Source organism: Aotus nancymaae, unplaced genomic scaffold, assembly GCF_030222135.1.
Source record: "Aotus nancymaae isolate 86718 unplaced genomic scaffold, 86718_ANA_hifiasm-v0.15.2.pri h1tg000064l_1, whole genome shotgun sequence".
NCBI lineage: Eukaryota > Metazoa > Chordata > Mammalia > Primates > Aotidae > Aotus > Aotus nancymaae.
The window spans coordinates 4990220-5008118 of NW_026988479.1; the positions used below are offsets into that span (position 1 = coordinate 4990220).

The following is a 17899-nucleotide window of genomic DNA, read 5'->3' on the forward strand; positions in this document are numbered from 1 at the left end:
CAGATCTCAGGTGCATTTATTGACTAAGAAATTCTGTCTTAAAATCCATCATTTTTTTTTTAAATCTCTCCTGTGATTCTGAAGTGTAGACTCAACATACGAATATATGGTTTAATTTATAAATATTGCATAAATATGCATAGGTAGTTGGGATAATGTGGAAGCTTTCATGGGGAGACTGGATTTGAGATTGTGTTTTTTGTGTTGTTTTGTTTTGTTTTTGAGACAGAGTCTCACTCTGTCACCCAGGCTGGAGTGCAGGGGTGCAATCTTGGCTCACTGCAACCTCTGCTTCCTGGATTTAAGCAATTCTCCTGTCTCATCCTCCCCAGTAGCTAGAATTACAGGCCTGCACCACCACACCTAGCTAATTATTTTATTTTTAGTAGAGACGGGGTTTCACCATGTTGGATAGGCTGGTCTAGAACTCCTGGCCTCAAGTGACTGCCTGCCTCGGCCTCCCAAAGTGCTAGAATTACAGGCGTGAGGCACCACACGCAGCCTAAGATAAAGTTTTGAAAAAAGGCATGGCACTTAGGAAAGGAGTATTAATCTCAGCACAATTGTAGAGGTAGAAATAGAAATTGTATGGAAATGATTAATTTATAAAAGAACAAATTATTTTTAATACGGTGGGATCGAATTAAAGTTGAAGAGGTAAATACATGCCAGCCTGAATGTAGCGGAATACTGGGCCTTATCTTGTAGGCAATGGTAAACTCAGTAACCAAAGATTTTTGTCCAAGGAGCATATATATGTAGATAAATTTTGAAAGAATGCATTTTCAGTTAATATGTGACATTCATTGGCAGGCTGAGGACTAAAAACAAATCAAACAATAGCACATTAGATTTGCGATAATGAAGATTTGTGCAGAATGCTTCTTGTGCAAATGAAAATAAGAGACGAGCCCGATGATGATCATAATGGAAGAATTGATAGCAAAGAGAATGCAATACTAATAGTGACTTAGAAAATACAGAGGAAAAAAGTATTAAAAATGGCATATCTGTATACTTAAAAGATGACAATCAGAAAATATTTAAAAATTTTTAAACAGAATAGTACACACCAAGATAATTTATTTAAATGGGATTTATTAATAGTATTAATAAACCCTTTAAGCAAAATATTGCTATATCTTTTTACATAGAAAATAATATGGCTAGTAAATAAATTATTATTTTCAGAAACACAAATACATTTTCTCTCTTACATATAGCTTTAATGCCATAAAATAATGGTATTTTCTCAGACAAATTAGTATCAGCCTATTTGTGTCACAAAACAAATTTAGTAATATATGTATAAAACCAAGAGACTTCCCTGGTAAAAGACTGTTATACATCAAATATGTTCTTTGCAAAATATTTTACAAATGAAAATAACATTTAGTTGAAATGCAAGAAATCTGCTAAAAGCGCACTTGATTAATAAAAGACATATATAACAAACCCACAGCCAACATCAACCTGAATGGGAAAAAAGTTGAAAGCATTTCCCCAAAAACTGGAACGAGATAAAGATACCCACTCACCACTTCTCAACATAGTACTGGAAGTCCTACCCAGAGCAAGCAGGCAAGAGAAAAAAAATAAAACATCCAGATTTTAAAAGGGGGATTCAAATTATCTGTGTTTGCTGATAACAAGATTATTTACCTAGAAAACTCTAAAGACTCCTTCAAAAGACTCCTAGAGTTGACAAATGGCATCAGTGAAGTTTCAGGATACAAAATCAATGAAGAAGCATGTCTATATACCAATAACATTAAAACTGAGAATGAAATCAAGAAGTCAATCCAATTTACAATAGACACACACACACACACACACACATTACTTAGGAATACATTTAACTAAACAGGTGAAAGACCTCTACAAGGAGAACTGCAAAACACTGATGAAAGAAGTAAGTGACACAAACAAAAGGAAGAATATCCCATGCTTGTGGATTATAAGAATCAATATGATTAAAATGCTCATGGATTATAAGAATCAATATCATTAAAATGACCATACTACCGAAAGCAATCTATAGATTCAGCACAACTCCTATCAAATTATCAATGTCATTTTTCACAGAATTAGGAAAAATATCCTGAAATTCCTATAGAACCCCAAAATAGCCTGAATAGCCAAAGAAATCCTAAGTAAAGAACAAAGCTAGAGTCATCACATTACCTAACTTTATACTACAAGGCTATAGTAACCAAAATAGCATTGTACTGGTACAAATATAGATACACAGATCAAGGGAACAGAAAAGGGAACTCAGAAACAAAACCACGTACCTACAACCAACTGATCTTCAACAGAGTCAACAAAAATATGCAATGAGGAAAGGACAACCCTATTCAATAAATGATGCTGGAAAAAAATTGGTAGCCATATGCAGAACAATGAAATTGGACCCCTATCTCTCACCATACATGAAAATTTACTCAAGGTGGATCAAACACTTGAACATAAGACCTAAAACTTAAAATCCTAGAAGAAACCAAAGAAAATCCTTTTGAATATTGGCATAAGCAAAGAATTTATGAGTAAAACCTCAAAGGCAAATGCAACAAAAACAAAAAGACAAAATTGGGACTTATTTAAACTAAAGAGCTTCTGCACATCAAAAGAAATAATCAATAGAGTGTACATAAAACTAACTGAATGGGAGAATATATTTGCAAACTATGCATCTGACAAGGACTAATATTCAGAATCTGCAAGGAACTCAAACAACTCAACAAACAAAAAACAAAAAGCCCCATTAAAAAGGGGGCAAAGAACATGAATGCACATTACTCAGAAGAGCACACAAGCAGCCCACAAATATGAAAAAATACTCAACATCACTAATCATCCAAGAAATGCAAATTAAAACCAAAGTCAGAATGGCTACTATTACAAAGACATAAAAACAACAGATGTTAGTCAAGATACAGAGAAAAGGGAATACTTACACAATCGTTGGTGAAAATATAAATAAATATGACCACTATGAAAAATAGTATGGAGGGTTCTCAAAGACCTAAAATAGACTACCATTTGACTCAGCAATCCCACCATTGGGTATCTATCCAAAGGAAACAAAATTATTGTATCAAAAAGATACAGGCACTCATTTGTTTATCACAGCATTATTCATATTAGCAAAGTTATGGAATCAAAGAAGTATCCACCAACAGTTGGATAAAGCAAGTGTGTGTGTGTGTGTGTGTGTGTGGGTATGTGTGTATGTGTATCAAATACATGATATACACATACCATGGAATCATATGCACCCAAAAAAGAATGAAATTATGACTTTTGCAGCAATATGAATGGAGGCCATTATCCTAAGTGAAATAACTCAGAAACAGAAAATCAAATATGCATGTTCTGACTTATAAGTGGAAACTAAACAATGGGTACACATGGACATAGAAAGAGAGATAACAGACACTGGGGTCTCCAAAAGCAAAGAGAGTTGAAAATTTACATATTGTGTACAGTATTCACTATTTGGGTGATGGGTATACTAGAAGCCCAAACTTTACCATTTTGCTATATATCCATCCCCTAAATCTATAAAAATAAAAAAATTTAAATAATAAAAAGAAAAAAGAAAAAAAGTGAATTTTACCTGAGAAATTCAGATTATCAAATATTTTTATTAGCAAAATACTAATATCATCTAATCTACCAAGAAAAATCAAATATTTTAATAACATATCTGGCTAAGACATTTTGATATTATTTATAAACATTTTAAAGCCAAAGAAAATAAAACAGATGAGTATATTAAGGACTGTAACAAGGACCCAGCTCTAAAAGTGGACATGTGCTAACTTAGGAACATCAATGATTAAATAATAATGAATCAATTATTTGTTGCAAACTATGTATTAGACCTTTGAAAGCTGTCTGCTCAAGCATTGCTGGTGTCATTCACTCTCTTTCCCTTCAAGTCATACGGTATCTTTTTCTTTATCCTTCTTTACTCTTATGCCCTTGTCATTACCCAAAACACTGTCTTAGATCAGCCAGAGGTTCTCAACAGCATTGTGCCCGATTTATGAGCATCAATGTTTCTGACCCATGTTTTGCATTGACTGTGGATGTTGCAGCTCATGTTTAATTTTAAGTAATATTTAGAGAAGGTTGCTTACATCCTAGAAAATAATAACAGCAAAAAAAAAAAAAGAACTTTAACAAACTTTGCATTTCTCCTAGTGCTCCATTACCTGTGGCAAAGGAATGCAGTCACGTGTTATCCAATGCATGCATAAGATCACAGGAAGACATGGAAATGAATGTTTTTCCTCAGAAAAACCTGCAGCATACAGGCCATGCCACCTTCAACCCTGCAATGAGAAAATTAATGTAAATACCATAACATCCCCCAGACTGGGTAAGAAGATTAAAAAAAAAAAAAGAGATGCTTTTGAGAAATATAGAAATGCTTGTGGCTTATTGTATTTTGCATATGACTTTAAACCTTGATAGTTGTAAACCTATACTGATTATTTTGGTTTAGACTTAACTGGATCCATTTAAATATGATTTCATCCAAATGGTAAGGTGGGTAAAAAAGTCCTAAAAACTTAAACTGCTTTGATTCCTAAAGTTGTCCAATCAGCCAGTTCCAGGAAATAATAATGCCACACCACCCAAGGTCTTCTTGTAACCAAAATTTAGACTCAGATCAGTCCCACAGCAGAACTATCAATTAAGTTAATATATGTGGAAAGATGAGATTGTAGATTAGACTCCTCCATGGTTAATAGTCTTCCTTGTAATCTGGGTATAAATTATTCTTCAGAAGGACATACACTAAAAAATGTCTTTCAAGAATGGGTGCATGGATCTACACCATTAAACAAGAAGTTCTATTTTCTTTTTAAGTTTTGAGAATATAATACTAAATAAAAAATAAATGCTAGTAATATTGAATACATTGATGTTTATGAAATGCCTTCATATATATCCTCAATTTTTATTATTTAATCTAATCTATAATTGAGAATTCGAGTATATATTTTATGCACTTGTATAACAAATACTAATGAATGATTTAGCATTTATATCTGTGATTATTAGCAGCTTTTAACCGTACTCCTGCCTGACTGTCAGTGGGTTAATTTATTTTTAATACCTTTGGTTTTAACCTGTGCATATAATGTCCAGAGGAAAAATTTGAATCTACAAACTAATTTTACCAAAATGTAAGGAGCTAAATTATCATAGGTATTTTTCCAGGCATAAGACTCAATCAAATGGGAAAATTTGGTTTCTTCATGAAAATATAAAAATTATCTTTTTGGGGCCAAATAATTAACTAACATTCCTAAGAAATAATCACTTCAAGGTGAATAACACTAATTAAGACAAAAAGTTAAGCAATTCTAGAGCACATGTGCTAAATCTACTTATTCAATAGCAGTATAATTTCTTTCTCCAACAATTACTTGGAGTCCTTGAAATATCATGTAGCAGAAAATAATGGAATAAAAGAAAAATTTTGTTAAAATTGCATTTTCTCTATTTATTATTCCTTGAAGGTATGCCCCAAAATACAGAAGCACAATAGTTAGAAAAATCTAAAGTTTTTAAAAGTAGAATGATTATATTAGACTATGATTCATTCTCATATGCAAAAGGAAGAATTATAGCAGGAGTGACTTTCACTATGCCTTCCAGAACACACTATTGTTTTTACTAAAAGGGAGGCCAAGTCTACATGATCAAATAAATATTCTATACCAAGTTCTCATTTCAAATGCTTCAACTATTGCTATAAATCTCAGTCACCGGTGATGATATGCATTGATTTTTATAGAAGCCTGAAATCACAGATCCAGATAATTCACCTAGATGTGTCTGTTACCTGGGGAAACTAGGAATATGAAATAACTGAGAGCATATTTTTGTTTGCCATTTCTTTGTAATTTCAACTACAATATTTATTAATTTGTATTCCCATAAAAGTAGATATATTGAGCACATTTATTTTTCTTTTTAATTTTCTCTACTAAAATTCAAAAGAAGTTTAAATGAAAGCTATAAAACTGAAGCTTAAAAGTACAACACATTGAACCTGGGAATTCTATCTTTAATAAGTTTAAAAACATTTATAAGTAAAAACATTATTCATTCTTTACTTTTGAATCACAGGAGGTCTGTATGTGCATGTATTTCTTTATCGTTTAAATTCCAAAAGGTAATATAAATGAATCAAAGAGAGTGTACAAAATTCCTCCTACTTAAATGCTTGAAGTTTGTTTTTACTAATGACGTATACGGTATCTGCATGGATTGAATTCACTATGTTCTATTTCACAGCTGCTCTGACCTTCAAGTGCCTGGGAGATCAGTGGCCAGTGTACTGCCGAGTAATACGTGAAAAGAACCTATGTCAGGACATGCGGTGGTATCAGCGCTGCTGTGAAACGTGCAGGGACTTCTATGCCCAAAAGCTGCAGCAGAAGAGTTGACCTCTAGCAGGCTGTCTGGATCACAGCTCTTTGCAATTACATTATTTATAAACACACACACTAGCATGTTTTTGAGACCAAATATTATCAGATTACATATAATTTAATCAAATGAATTAATTAATTTATTTTTTGCCTGCCAAACATCCAATGTGGTGCTTGTTTTGATTACACAAACATTTTGATTTATGCTATATGGCTTCATAAATAATTTTATATGAATGAATTAATTGGATCCAGTAATCTAATAAAAAGAAAAAGAAAAAAGCAGATCACTATACTTAAAAAATGTTTCATTGTTTGTTAGGGCTATCTCTAAGGTGCTACTCTCTCCCCACCAATACCATTGAATTACCCAGAATGTATACTGACATAGCATAATAGTTTAGTTATATATGAAGAGAAATTATTTTTGGTTTTTGGTGTCCTGCTGCAGAATTAGCCCATTTTCTGTAATCTGCAAGAGATGTGCAAACATAATGAACCTCATAGTGTTGAACAGGTTTTTAGAGAATGTATTATAAATTTGGTTCAGATTTATAGACATCCATAGGAAAAATTCTGCTGTAATTATAACCTTATTTTGATAATGGAAAAGAAAATTCAGAATAGAGACTTTGATCATGTTCATGAACATGTACTTGAACACAAATGTTGTAACAATGAAACACTGTAATGATTTACACTGAATCACAATTGCACTGTTGATATAGTGTAGAGAAATCGTTAGAAATGGTAACATCTTACAAAAATGTGTATTATTTTAACATATTGTCACTAGATTTTAGCTTTTCTTAAATATTTTAACAAAGAAAACATTGATCCACCCATTTCCCTGTATCTTTTTAGCAGATTTATTAAAGAGCATAGTACTTAGTCTTACGAATCATAATTAGAAAATTTACTAATATTTCTCAGCCTTTTCCCTAGGAATAAGGAAAAACAGAAAGCATATAATACTGTGGTAGTTTCATTGTGTTTTTTTTCCGTTTAAAAATTAAAAAGTTTTACAATTCTGTGAAACGTTCAAAATCCAGCTTAAAATTTTTCTTGTGAGAAAATATTGTACATGATTCACATGATTTCTTAGATTTTTCAATAAAATATGTGAAATTTGCCATTGAGAGACAATTCTTCATAGTCTTGTCACATATCTACATGTCTGACATACAAAGGTACTGTCTACTTTTGTCCTGGAGTGTCTTCTAAAGGATGTTTGTATAGCTGGAAGATAGTATCTGTATTGGGAGCAAAGGACAAATATGCTTCTCATTATAAAAGTTTCAGGTTCCCTAAAATTGGGGTTTCTTTACTATAAGACAGCCCAATGCATGTGCTGATGTCATCTGGCTCTCTTCATGTCACCCGGCTCTCTTCATGTCACCCTGTGGGAAATGGGGCTCAGGGATCTAGTACAGGAAACGCTGAATCCCTGGCTACTACTATTGCTGTGAATAATAAAGTCATTTGTCTCTAACCCAGGAGTTTCATGTCTTCTGCCCTGAAATCATAATGGGCTAACTTAATAAGTTGCAAGTAGGGTAAAACCTCAAGCTTCACAGTTCGTTAAATTTCTCTCTTTAATATTTTTCACCCTCATTGTAATAAATGTGTTTTAATATTGAGGTCACTTTTTTCTAGATTGACCCTTCCTATGTAAGTCCTTTAATTTAATTGCTGAGCTAAAGGGTTAACCAATATCAACAAATTTTATGTGAGATAGTAGATGAATGGGACAAGGAAAAATTCAGTAAGAGGAGACACTCTCAGTTCCATACCTTGATTCCTGAATCCATAAATCTAGGTAGAAATAGCACCACGTATTGGTTGATAATTCAGAAAATATACATCTTAGAGAACATTATCTCAGACCTCCAAAGTGTTTTTGTACACCTGGTAAGAGACTAAATCTTTCTTAAAAAGACATATCATTCTGTTAGGCCATCTGCTTCAGGGTGATGGGGAGCATGGTAATATAAGAGATGTACACGAGGATGAGCCCTTTGCCACATTTTATTTGCTGTCACACAAGTTCCCTGAACAAAAACAATATTGTGTGAAATACCCTAACAGTGAGTGAGACATTTGTTAAGTCCACAGATGGTATTTTGGCAGAAGCATTACAAACTGGGAAAGCAAATTTATTTTCAGATCAACTGACTATTTGTGCAAGAACAAGCCACTGCCTCTTTTGTGATAGAAACAGTCTAATGTAATCAACCTACAATCAAAGTGGTGGGCTGGTTCTCCCGTAGAAGGGTACCAAAATGTCTTCTCTGCTGTTGTTAGGTGGAACTCTCAGCAGTGACTGTATCTAGATTGACTTTGGTGAAAGAAAGTTCATGTTGCTTAGCCCATGCATAATCTTCACCCCTGCCACCATTATCTATTTTTGAGGGTATTGGTCAAGGATAGAGATGGGTGAAAGAGACTGATCAAGATCAAAAGAACATGTTATCTTATCCACCTGATGATTGAGATCAGTTTCTCCTGAGTATGCTGTTTGGTTAACATTCAAATGGAATATAAGTATATAAGCAATTCAAGGAGTTCTATCCACATTCCTTTTCCTCAGAACTTCATTATTACCAGGTTTTGTCATGCTCCTTTCAAGTTCCTACCAAATCCATTAGACACAGCCCTTAAGTTAGTGCATATCCATACCACTGGCTGTTTTTTCTTTCAGTCAAAATAAACAGCCAGATGCACAGCTGGATTCCTTCTGAGAGGATTTTTCTTACTAATCACTTGAGTCACCTCTGTGTGGAGTTGTAGAGCTACAGCTGTAGACTACTCTTGGTTATGCTAGCATATTGTGAAGAACCATTAGTAAACCAAGACCAAATGTTTTCTGTCTCAGTCAATTCATTATAATAAATTCTCTATGAGGCTGTGTGGGTTGAGAGAGTGGAGGCAATGTAGCAACAGTAGGACCCTTACCATCAGATCCAATTATTCAAGGTACTTATGCCTTCAGTGTGTGCTCAAGACTAATCTTATACACTTGATGATGAAGTAATAATCTGTCCAGGTAACCTGGATGGACCAGACACCACCCAGGTTATAACGAGCAGTTCAAGTTACATGGGAATTTGGTGGCCTGTGGTCAAGGATTAAACATTTACTAGCATTTCATTCAAACCCAGAAATAGTTTCTTAAAACAGAAATAATTATTTGTAGAAAATGACACAGCTTTGCTCCAAAGTTATTAAGATCTCACTGTGATTAACCAACAGGAGCCTGCCAGAAACTCCATATAGGATTGTATGTGCCACTGATTCTTTTAGTACCATCATATTTGCTGTGCCACATTGCCTAAAGAGCAGAATAGCTTCAATTGCAACCTAGACTGATTATCTTCTTATTCTATGCAGTACATAAAACTGGAAGTCTTTGGGATTACTCAGTAATATTGTGTAAAGTAACATTCCAAAATGAGTTATACATTGTCACAGCCCAAATGGGATGTGTGTCTCTCAGGAAGGGCTAGAGGCAGGAATTTGTCCTTTACTTAGAAGGGATATCTCAACATGTCACTGGATTCCTAGAAATTTTACCAAGCTGTGAGGTCCCTGAAGTTTTTGAGGAAATATTCTCAAAACTGGCCTCCCCTTCATTCAGAGAGTTCTGGTTCTGAGAACCATCTCTCCAATGAAAACTGATCAAGGGAATGCAATTATCTGGTGTGGTGATTCAAATCAAGTATATAGATATAATGCTTATATAAATCAAGTAACATTTTAGAAGAGTGCCCACATATTTCAATCCTAAGGACACCCTGGTCAATTGGCCAATACCAAAAATGTTTGTAGGTCAAACCATTCCTGTCTTAGTCTGTTTGGACTGCTATAGCAAAGTACCTGAGACTGGCTAATTTATAAACAAAAATGTATTGCTCACGGTTCTGATCTGGGAAGTCCAAGATCAAGGCACCAGCAGATTTGGGGTCTGGCAAGGACCTGTTCATCATGAATGGTGCCTTTGTTTTGTCCTGACATGGCAGAAGGGGTAAGAATGCTCGCTAGCAACTTTTGTAAGGATGTTATTCCATTCATGAGAGCTCTGCCTCATAATTTAATTATGTTCTTAAGGCACTACCTCTTAGTTCTATCGCAGTGGGCATTAAGTTCCAACATATTAATTTGGTGGGGGTGGCAGCGGGAACCAAAATTATACCATAGCAATTCCCTTTACTACATTGAATCCGCTGCTCTTTATAGCATCCATGCACATGTAGTCTTTGAAAGTTAAATCTGGCCACTTGGTTCATGGCCATATGGAATTTATTATGCTTGTTAAATTCTATAAGACTGGTTCTGTGGCAGCATTTCCCAATGTTATTCCTGGCTTCCAGAGAATAGCCACTACAGCATTCTTTAAGGATTCCAACACTGCCTTTACCACTGTATCTTTCAAAGCCTTGATTAGGGAATGCCCTCTAGACCCTTTTGGGAAACATATTTAACAGGTGGATGAGCATATCTATCATATTAAAACCAATCTTCCTAAATTGTTGTATACCTTTCCTATACTACATTGTAGCAAGGAAGTCTGGCATCTCAACTTTGCTCAACACAAACCACTATTGGGTCCAGTTTTCAGTCAAACTGTTAGAATTATTCTCAGTCACATCAACTAACATGTTAAATCCAGAATCTCTACTTAGCACACACATATCAAAAAAAAATTAAAGCTAATCCAAGATTGTATATCTTCCATCCTTGGATTGAAGAAAATCTTGGTCCCCTTGGATTTTCCAGGACTTGAGTCTAAGTATGGATTTAACAGACATGACAGATGATAGGGATACGTCCTGAGGAAATCAGCAGTACAATTAAAAAGGTTTGCTGTGTTGAGGCGCCTCAATACAGTAAAGGCTGTATGTGTCAAACCCATAGTTAGCATCATATTGAACAGAGAAAAGCTGAAAATTTTTCATCTAAAAATGGAAGCAAATAAGGGAGCCTATACCACTCTTATTCAACATAGTGCTGGGAATCACAGCCAGAGAAATTACAGAAGAGAAAGAAACAAAGGGCATGCAAATTGGAAAGGAAGAAGTAAAATTTGGCCCTGTGTGCAGAGGACATGATCTTATATATAGAAAAATCTAAATACTCTAAGAACCGATAAACAAATTCAGTAAAATCCCAGGATAAAAAACCAATACACAAGCATCAGTAGTGCTTCTACATGCTAACAATGACAACCTGGAAAAGAAATCAAAAAAGCAATCCCATTTACATTAGCTCCAAAAAATAAAATACCTGGGAGTAAATTTAATCAAGGAAGTAGACAATCTCTATGAGTAAAACAAACTATAAAACACTGATGAAAGAAATTGAAGAAGATACAAACTAATGGAAAGGCGTCCCATGGTCATGAACTGGAAAAATTCATGTTAAAATGACGGTACTCCCTAAACAATATACAGATTCAATGTATTAGCTATCAAAGTGTCAACGACATTCTTCACAGATATAGAAAAAGCAATTCCAAAATTTGTATGAAATCATAAAAGGCTTCCATGCCTATTGTAGCACTATTTACAATAGTCAAGATGTGGAATCAACAGATGAATGCGTAAATAACATGTGGTATATACAGATAATGGAATACAGTTCAGCCATAAAAAAGAATGAAATCCTGTCATTTGCAGCAACATACATGAGACTAGAGGACATTATGTTACATAAAATAAGCCAGGAACACAAAGTTAAACACCACATGCCTCACTCAAATGCAGAAGCAAAAATGTGTTGATCTTTTAGAAGTAAAGAGTAGAACAGAGGTTGCTAGAGGCTAGGAATGGTAGGGGAAAAAGGGGACAGGGATATATATATATATATTTATTTATTATTATACTTTTAAGTTCTGGGGTACATACGCAGAATGTGCAGGTTTCTTACATAGGTATACATGTGCCATGATGGTTGGCTGCATCCATCACCCTGTCATCTATATTAGATATTTATCCTAATGCTATCCCTCCCCTAGCCCCCAACCCCTGCTAACTCTCCCTTAGCCCCCAACTCCTTCATAGGCTCCAGTGTATAATGTTTCCCTCCCTGTGTCTATGTGTTCTCATTGTTCAATACCCACTTATAAGTGAGAATATGCAGTGTTTGGTTTTCTGTTCTTGTGCCAGTTTGCTGAGAATAATGGTTTCCAGCTTAATACATGTCCCTGCAAAGGACGTCAACCATTCTTTTTTATGGCTGCATAGTATTTCATGATGTATATGTACCACATTTTCTTTATCCAGTCAATCATTCATGGGCATTTGGGTTGGTTCCAAGTCTTTGCTATTGTAAACAGTGCCACGATAAACATATGTGTGCATGTATCTTTATAATAGAATAATTTATAATCCTTACGGTACATACCCAGTAATGGGATTGCTGGGTCAAATCGTGTTCTAGATCCTTAAGGAATCGCCACACTGTCTTCCACAATGGTTGAACTAATTTACACTCCCACCAACAGTGTAAAAGCGATCCTATTTCTCCACATCCTCTCCAGCATCTGTTGTCTCCTGATTTTTTAATGATCGCTATTCTAACTGGCATGAGATGGTATCTCAATGTAGTTTTGATCTGCATTTCTCTAATGACTATTGATGATGAGCTTTTCTTCATATGTTTGTGGGCTGCATAAATCTTCTTTTGAGAAGTGTCTGTTCATATCCTTTGCCCACAAAACAACCCCATCAAAATGTGGGCAAAGGATATGAAATTTGTAAATTTGTTTAAGTTCTTTGTATGTTCTGGATACTAGCCCTTTGTCAGACGGGTAGATTGTAAAAAATTTTTTCCATTTTGTTGGTTGCCTGTTCACTCTAATGATAGTTTCTTTTGCTGTGCAGACACTCTTAAGTTTAATTAGATCCCATTTGTCTATTTTGGCTTTTGTTGCCATTGCTTTTGGTGTTTTAGTCATGAAGTCTTTGCCTGTGCTTATGTCCAGAATGGTATTGCCTAGGTTTTCTGTAGGGTTTTTATGGTGTCAAGTCTTATGTTTAAATCTTTAAATCATCTTGAGTTAATTTTTGCATAAGGTGTAAAAAAGAGATTCAGTTTCAGCTTTCTGCCTATGGCTAGCCAATTTTCCCAACACCATTTATTAAATAAGGAATTCTTCCCCCATTGCTTATTTTTGTCAGGTTTGTCAAAGATCAGATGGTTGTCGATGTGTGGCGTTATCTCTGAGGCCTCTGTCCTGTTCCATTGGTCTATATCTCTGTTTTGGTACCAGTACCATGCTGTTTTAATTACTGTAGCCTTGTAGTATAGTTTGAAGTCAGGTGGCATGATGCCTCCAGCTTTGTTTTCTTTGCTTAGGATTGTCTTTGCTATGAGGGCTCTTTTTTAATTCCATATGAAATTTAAGGTGGTTTTTTGCAATACTGTGAAGAAAGTCAATGGTAGCTAGATGGGTATAGCATTGAATCTATAAATTACTTTGGGCAGTGTGGCCATTTTCACAATATTCATTCTTCCTAACCATGAGCATGGAATGTTTTTCCATCTGTTTGTGTCCTCTCTTATTTCATTGAGCAGTGGTTTGTAGTTCTCCTTGAAAAGGTCCTTCACATCCCTTATTGGTTGTATTCCTAGGTATTTTATTCTCTTTGTAGCAATTGTGAATGGGGGTTCACTCATGATTTGGCTCTCTGTCTGTTTTTGGTGTCTAGGAATGCTTGTGATTTTTGCACATTGATTTTGTATACTGAGAGTTTGCTGAAGTTGCTTATCAGCTTAAGGAGATTTTGGGCTGAGAGGATGGAATCTTCTAAATATAGAGTCATGTCATCTGCAAATAGAGACAATTTGACTTCCTCTTTTCATAACTGAATACAGTTTATTTCTTTTTCTTTCGTGACTGCCGTGAACAGAACTTCCAATACTATATTGAATAGGAGTGGTGGGAGAACGCAACTTGTCTTGTGCCGGTTTTCAAAGGGAATGCTTCCAGTTTTTGTCCATTCAGTTTGATATTGGCTGTGAGTTTGTCATAAATAGCTCTTATTATTTTGAGACACATTCCATTGATACCTAATTTGTTATGAGTTTTTAGCATAAAGCGCTGTTGAATTTTGTCAAAGGCCTTCTCTGCATCTATTGAGATAATCTCATGGTTTTTTTCATTTGGTTCTGTTTATGTGATAGATTACGTTTACTGATTTGCATATTTTCAACCAGACTTGCATCCCAGGGATGAAGCCGACTTGATTATGATGGATAAGCTTTTTGATGTGCTGTTGGATTCAGTTTGCCAGTATTTTATTGAGGATTTTCACGTCAATGTTCATCATGGATATTGGCCTGAAATTTTCTTTTTTAGTTGTGTCTCTGCCAAGTTTTGGTATCAGGATGATGTTGGTATCATAAAATAAGTTAGGGAAGATTCCCTCTTTTTGTATTGTTTGGAATAGTTTCAGAAGGAATGGTACCAGCTCCTCTTCGTACCTCTGGTAGAATTCGGCTGTGAACCCGTGTGGTCCTGGACTTCTTTTTCTTGGTAGGCTATTAATTGCTGCCTCAATTTCAGAACTTGTTATTGGTCAGTTCAGGGATTTGACTTTTTCCTGGTTTAGTCTTGGGAGGGTATAAGTGTCCAGGAATTTATCCATTTCTTCTAGATTTTCTAGTTTATTTGCATAGAGCTATTTATAATATTCTCTGATGGTAGTTTGTATTTCTGTGGAATTGGTAGTGATAAGCCCTTTATCATTTTTTTATTGCATCTATTTGATTCTTCTTTCTTTTCTTCTTTACTAGTCTGGCTAGTGGTCTATCTATTTTGTTAATCTTTTCAAAAAACCAGCTCCTGGATTCACTGATTTTTTGAAGGGTTCTTTTTTTTTTTTTTTTTTTTGAGACGGAGTTTCACTCTTGTTACCCAGGCTGGAGTGCTATGGCGCGATCTCGGCTCACTGCAACCTCTGCCTCCTGGGTTCAGGCAATTCTCCTGCCTCAGCCTCCTGAGTAGCTGGGATTACAGGCACATGCCACCATGCCCAGCTAATTTTTTGTATTAGTAGAGACGGGGTTTCACCATGTTGACCAGGATGGTCTCGATCTCTTGACCTCGTGATCCACCTGCCTCGGCCTCCCAAAGTGCTGGGATTACAGGCTTGAGCCACCGCGCCTGGCCTGAAGGGTTCTTTTATGTCTCTATCTCCTTTAGTTCTGCTCTGATCTTAGTTATTTCTTATCTTCTGCTAGTGTTTGAATACCATGGAAGTCCCTCTTTTGGACAGTTCCCACCTAGAATCACACAGGGAAGGGGGACTCTGGGAAACATAATTGATTTTTTTATCTATAGATTGTTAATAAGGCTTTAATTTTTAATTTTTCCTGTTTTTCTTTATAGCAGTTTATACCTAAAGTAAAGATACATTTTCATATGCACTCTCAAAATAACAGCAAATTTTTTTAGTGCTTAATATTTGCTGAGCATTCTGTTGGCCACTGTACATGTTAAACCTCTCAGCAACCTTTAAGGTACCACTAATTTCTTTCCTTTTTAGCTGAGGAAACCAAACTTCAGTGAGACTCAGAATCTTGCCCAACAATACTATATAGTTGGATGTAATAGAGGCTCCCTATTACATAAATACTATGAATTCAATTATTCTAATTGCCATACTTATTTACCAATTTTGAAAATATTTTATAAGACATGCACAGGATTTATGTAACCCAATTATAGTATTGCTTTGTAATCAAAACTATGCAAATAATTTCTAAATTATCTCAGTTTGATGAACATCTACAGCTCATCTGATCATTGTATAGGCATTGCAGTTGGAAATACTTTCAGATGTTTCCACTGGCTTTCAGTAATCTTGAAAGACAGAAAAAAAAAGATATTAAGAGAGGGAAATGTGAATTATTAGGTTGGTGCAAAAGTATTTGCAATTACTTTTAGTGGCAAAAACCACAATTATTTTGCACCAACCTAATAAATATATAAGTAGTTTTGCCTAGTTAAGCTGTATTTAATTCTCTTTTTCCAATTCTTATGGTTCAAAAACAATTATGGATGAAAATCCATCCATAGGAAAATGATACTGTAATTTTTAAAAATGCTGTAAAGGAAGAGCAAATGATTAGTTGCATGGTAAGGGTTGAGAGGCCTCAGATATCCATATTCTCATAAGACTGCTTTTCCAATACAGTAACTCATTATTTATATGTGTTTATATCCTTTGTCACCCTTGAACAAAGGTATTATTTACAATAAGGAACTAGAAACCCTAAGCCAGCAGTTGATAAAATTATTATCAAGTAACTTATTTCTTAAGTGTTAATAGGAAAATAATGAAAGAGTTGTTACGTGATCAAATTAATTTGGAAAATGTTAGAGTTAACAATACAGATTCTCTCCACCTTCAATGTGAGTTTATGTACTATAAACTACCCAAAGAGAATTATAGAGGATGTCATTTTGGGCAATGGAATCCTTTTTTTCACTGAGTATGGATGTAATACAGATTTAAAAATGGAGCACTAAGGCATTTTTTAAAAATTTAATTGGATTATCAATTTTCAATCATTATGAAATTCTAGTAGACTAGAAGAGACAACAGCAGTCATTATTTATTGAACAAAGGGCTTCATTAAGGTTTTCAGACATGACTCAATTGGAAAGGGCCATGTTATAGGGCTACTCTTCTGTGAAGTATCCTTTAGTGTAAAGGCTCTTAAAACAAAAGTTTGAAATACAGTATCAAATAAAAGATAAGAAGATAAGGGTATAAATAAATAACTGTAAGAATTCAAAGAAGAAAAAAATTATACCTACTAGGGAAAATATATAAAGGTTTTATAAAAGGCTAGGTATCAGCAGTGACCCATGAATGGCGGTTAGGAGGTAGTGAACAGTCACAGATGGGAAGGAATGTTTCAGGCAATAGAGCTGGCGTTAGCAGAGGCACGTGTTCTCACTTAAAAGTGAAAGCTAAGAAATAGCCACACATGGATATAAAGATGGAAACAACAGACAGTGGGGGCTTCAAAAGTGGGGACAAAAGAAGCGGGGTCAAGGGCTGAGAGACCACCTATTGATACTATGTTCACTATTTGGGTGATGGGTTCACTAGAAGCCCAGACCCCACCATTATGCAATATGCTCATGTCATAAACCTGCACCTTTACCCCCTAAATCTGTACTTTAAAAAGTGAAACCTTGATTTCCTGATTGTCAGTCATGTAGGCTACCTACAGGGACAGCAACGAAAAGCAAGAATTGCTGGTTTGGGGGTAAAGGCAAACAAAGGATGCTGGGAGAAGATGGAGAATCTGACACTAAACTTGTAAGGCTCTACTTACAACCATAGCCTCGGGCAACCAGGGAATGGTGGAAGTATCGAAAAGGAAGGACCCCTAAGGAAAACTGAAGGCTTATACCACCTACTTCATGC

At 35.1% G+C, this 17899-nt stretch overlaps 1 protein-coding gene and 1 long non-coding RNA gene across 2 annotated transcripts in view; one reads left to right on the forward strand and one right to left on the reverse strand.

The window, feature by feature from the left end:
- The window catches only part of ADAMTS19 (ADAM metallopeptidase with thrombospondin type 1 motif 19), a 255323-nt gene extending 247376 nt beyond the window's left edge, over positions 1-7947 (forward strand). Inside the window, exons 22-23 of the mRNA XM_012447921.3 lie at positions 4210-4387; positions 6319-7947. Coding sequence (XP_012303344.3) covers positions 4210-4387; positions 6319-6470 — 330 coding nt within the window. The 3' untranslated portion in view covers positions 6471-7947. The remainder of the gene's footprint in view (positions 1-4209; positions 4388-6318) is intronic.
- Positions 1-17899, reverse strand: part of LOC135270622 (uncharacterized) — a 371213-nt gene that overhangs the window by 240694 nt on the left and 112620 nt on the right. The window contains exon 3 of the long non-coding RNA XR_010338760.1: positions 4221-4340. This is a non-coding gene — a long non-coding RNA (uncharacterized LOC135270622). The remainder of the gene's footprint in view (positions 1-4220; positions 4341-17899) is intronic.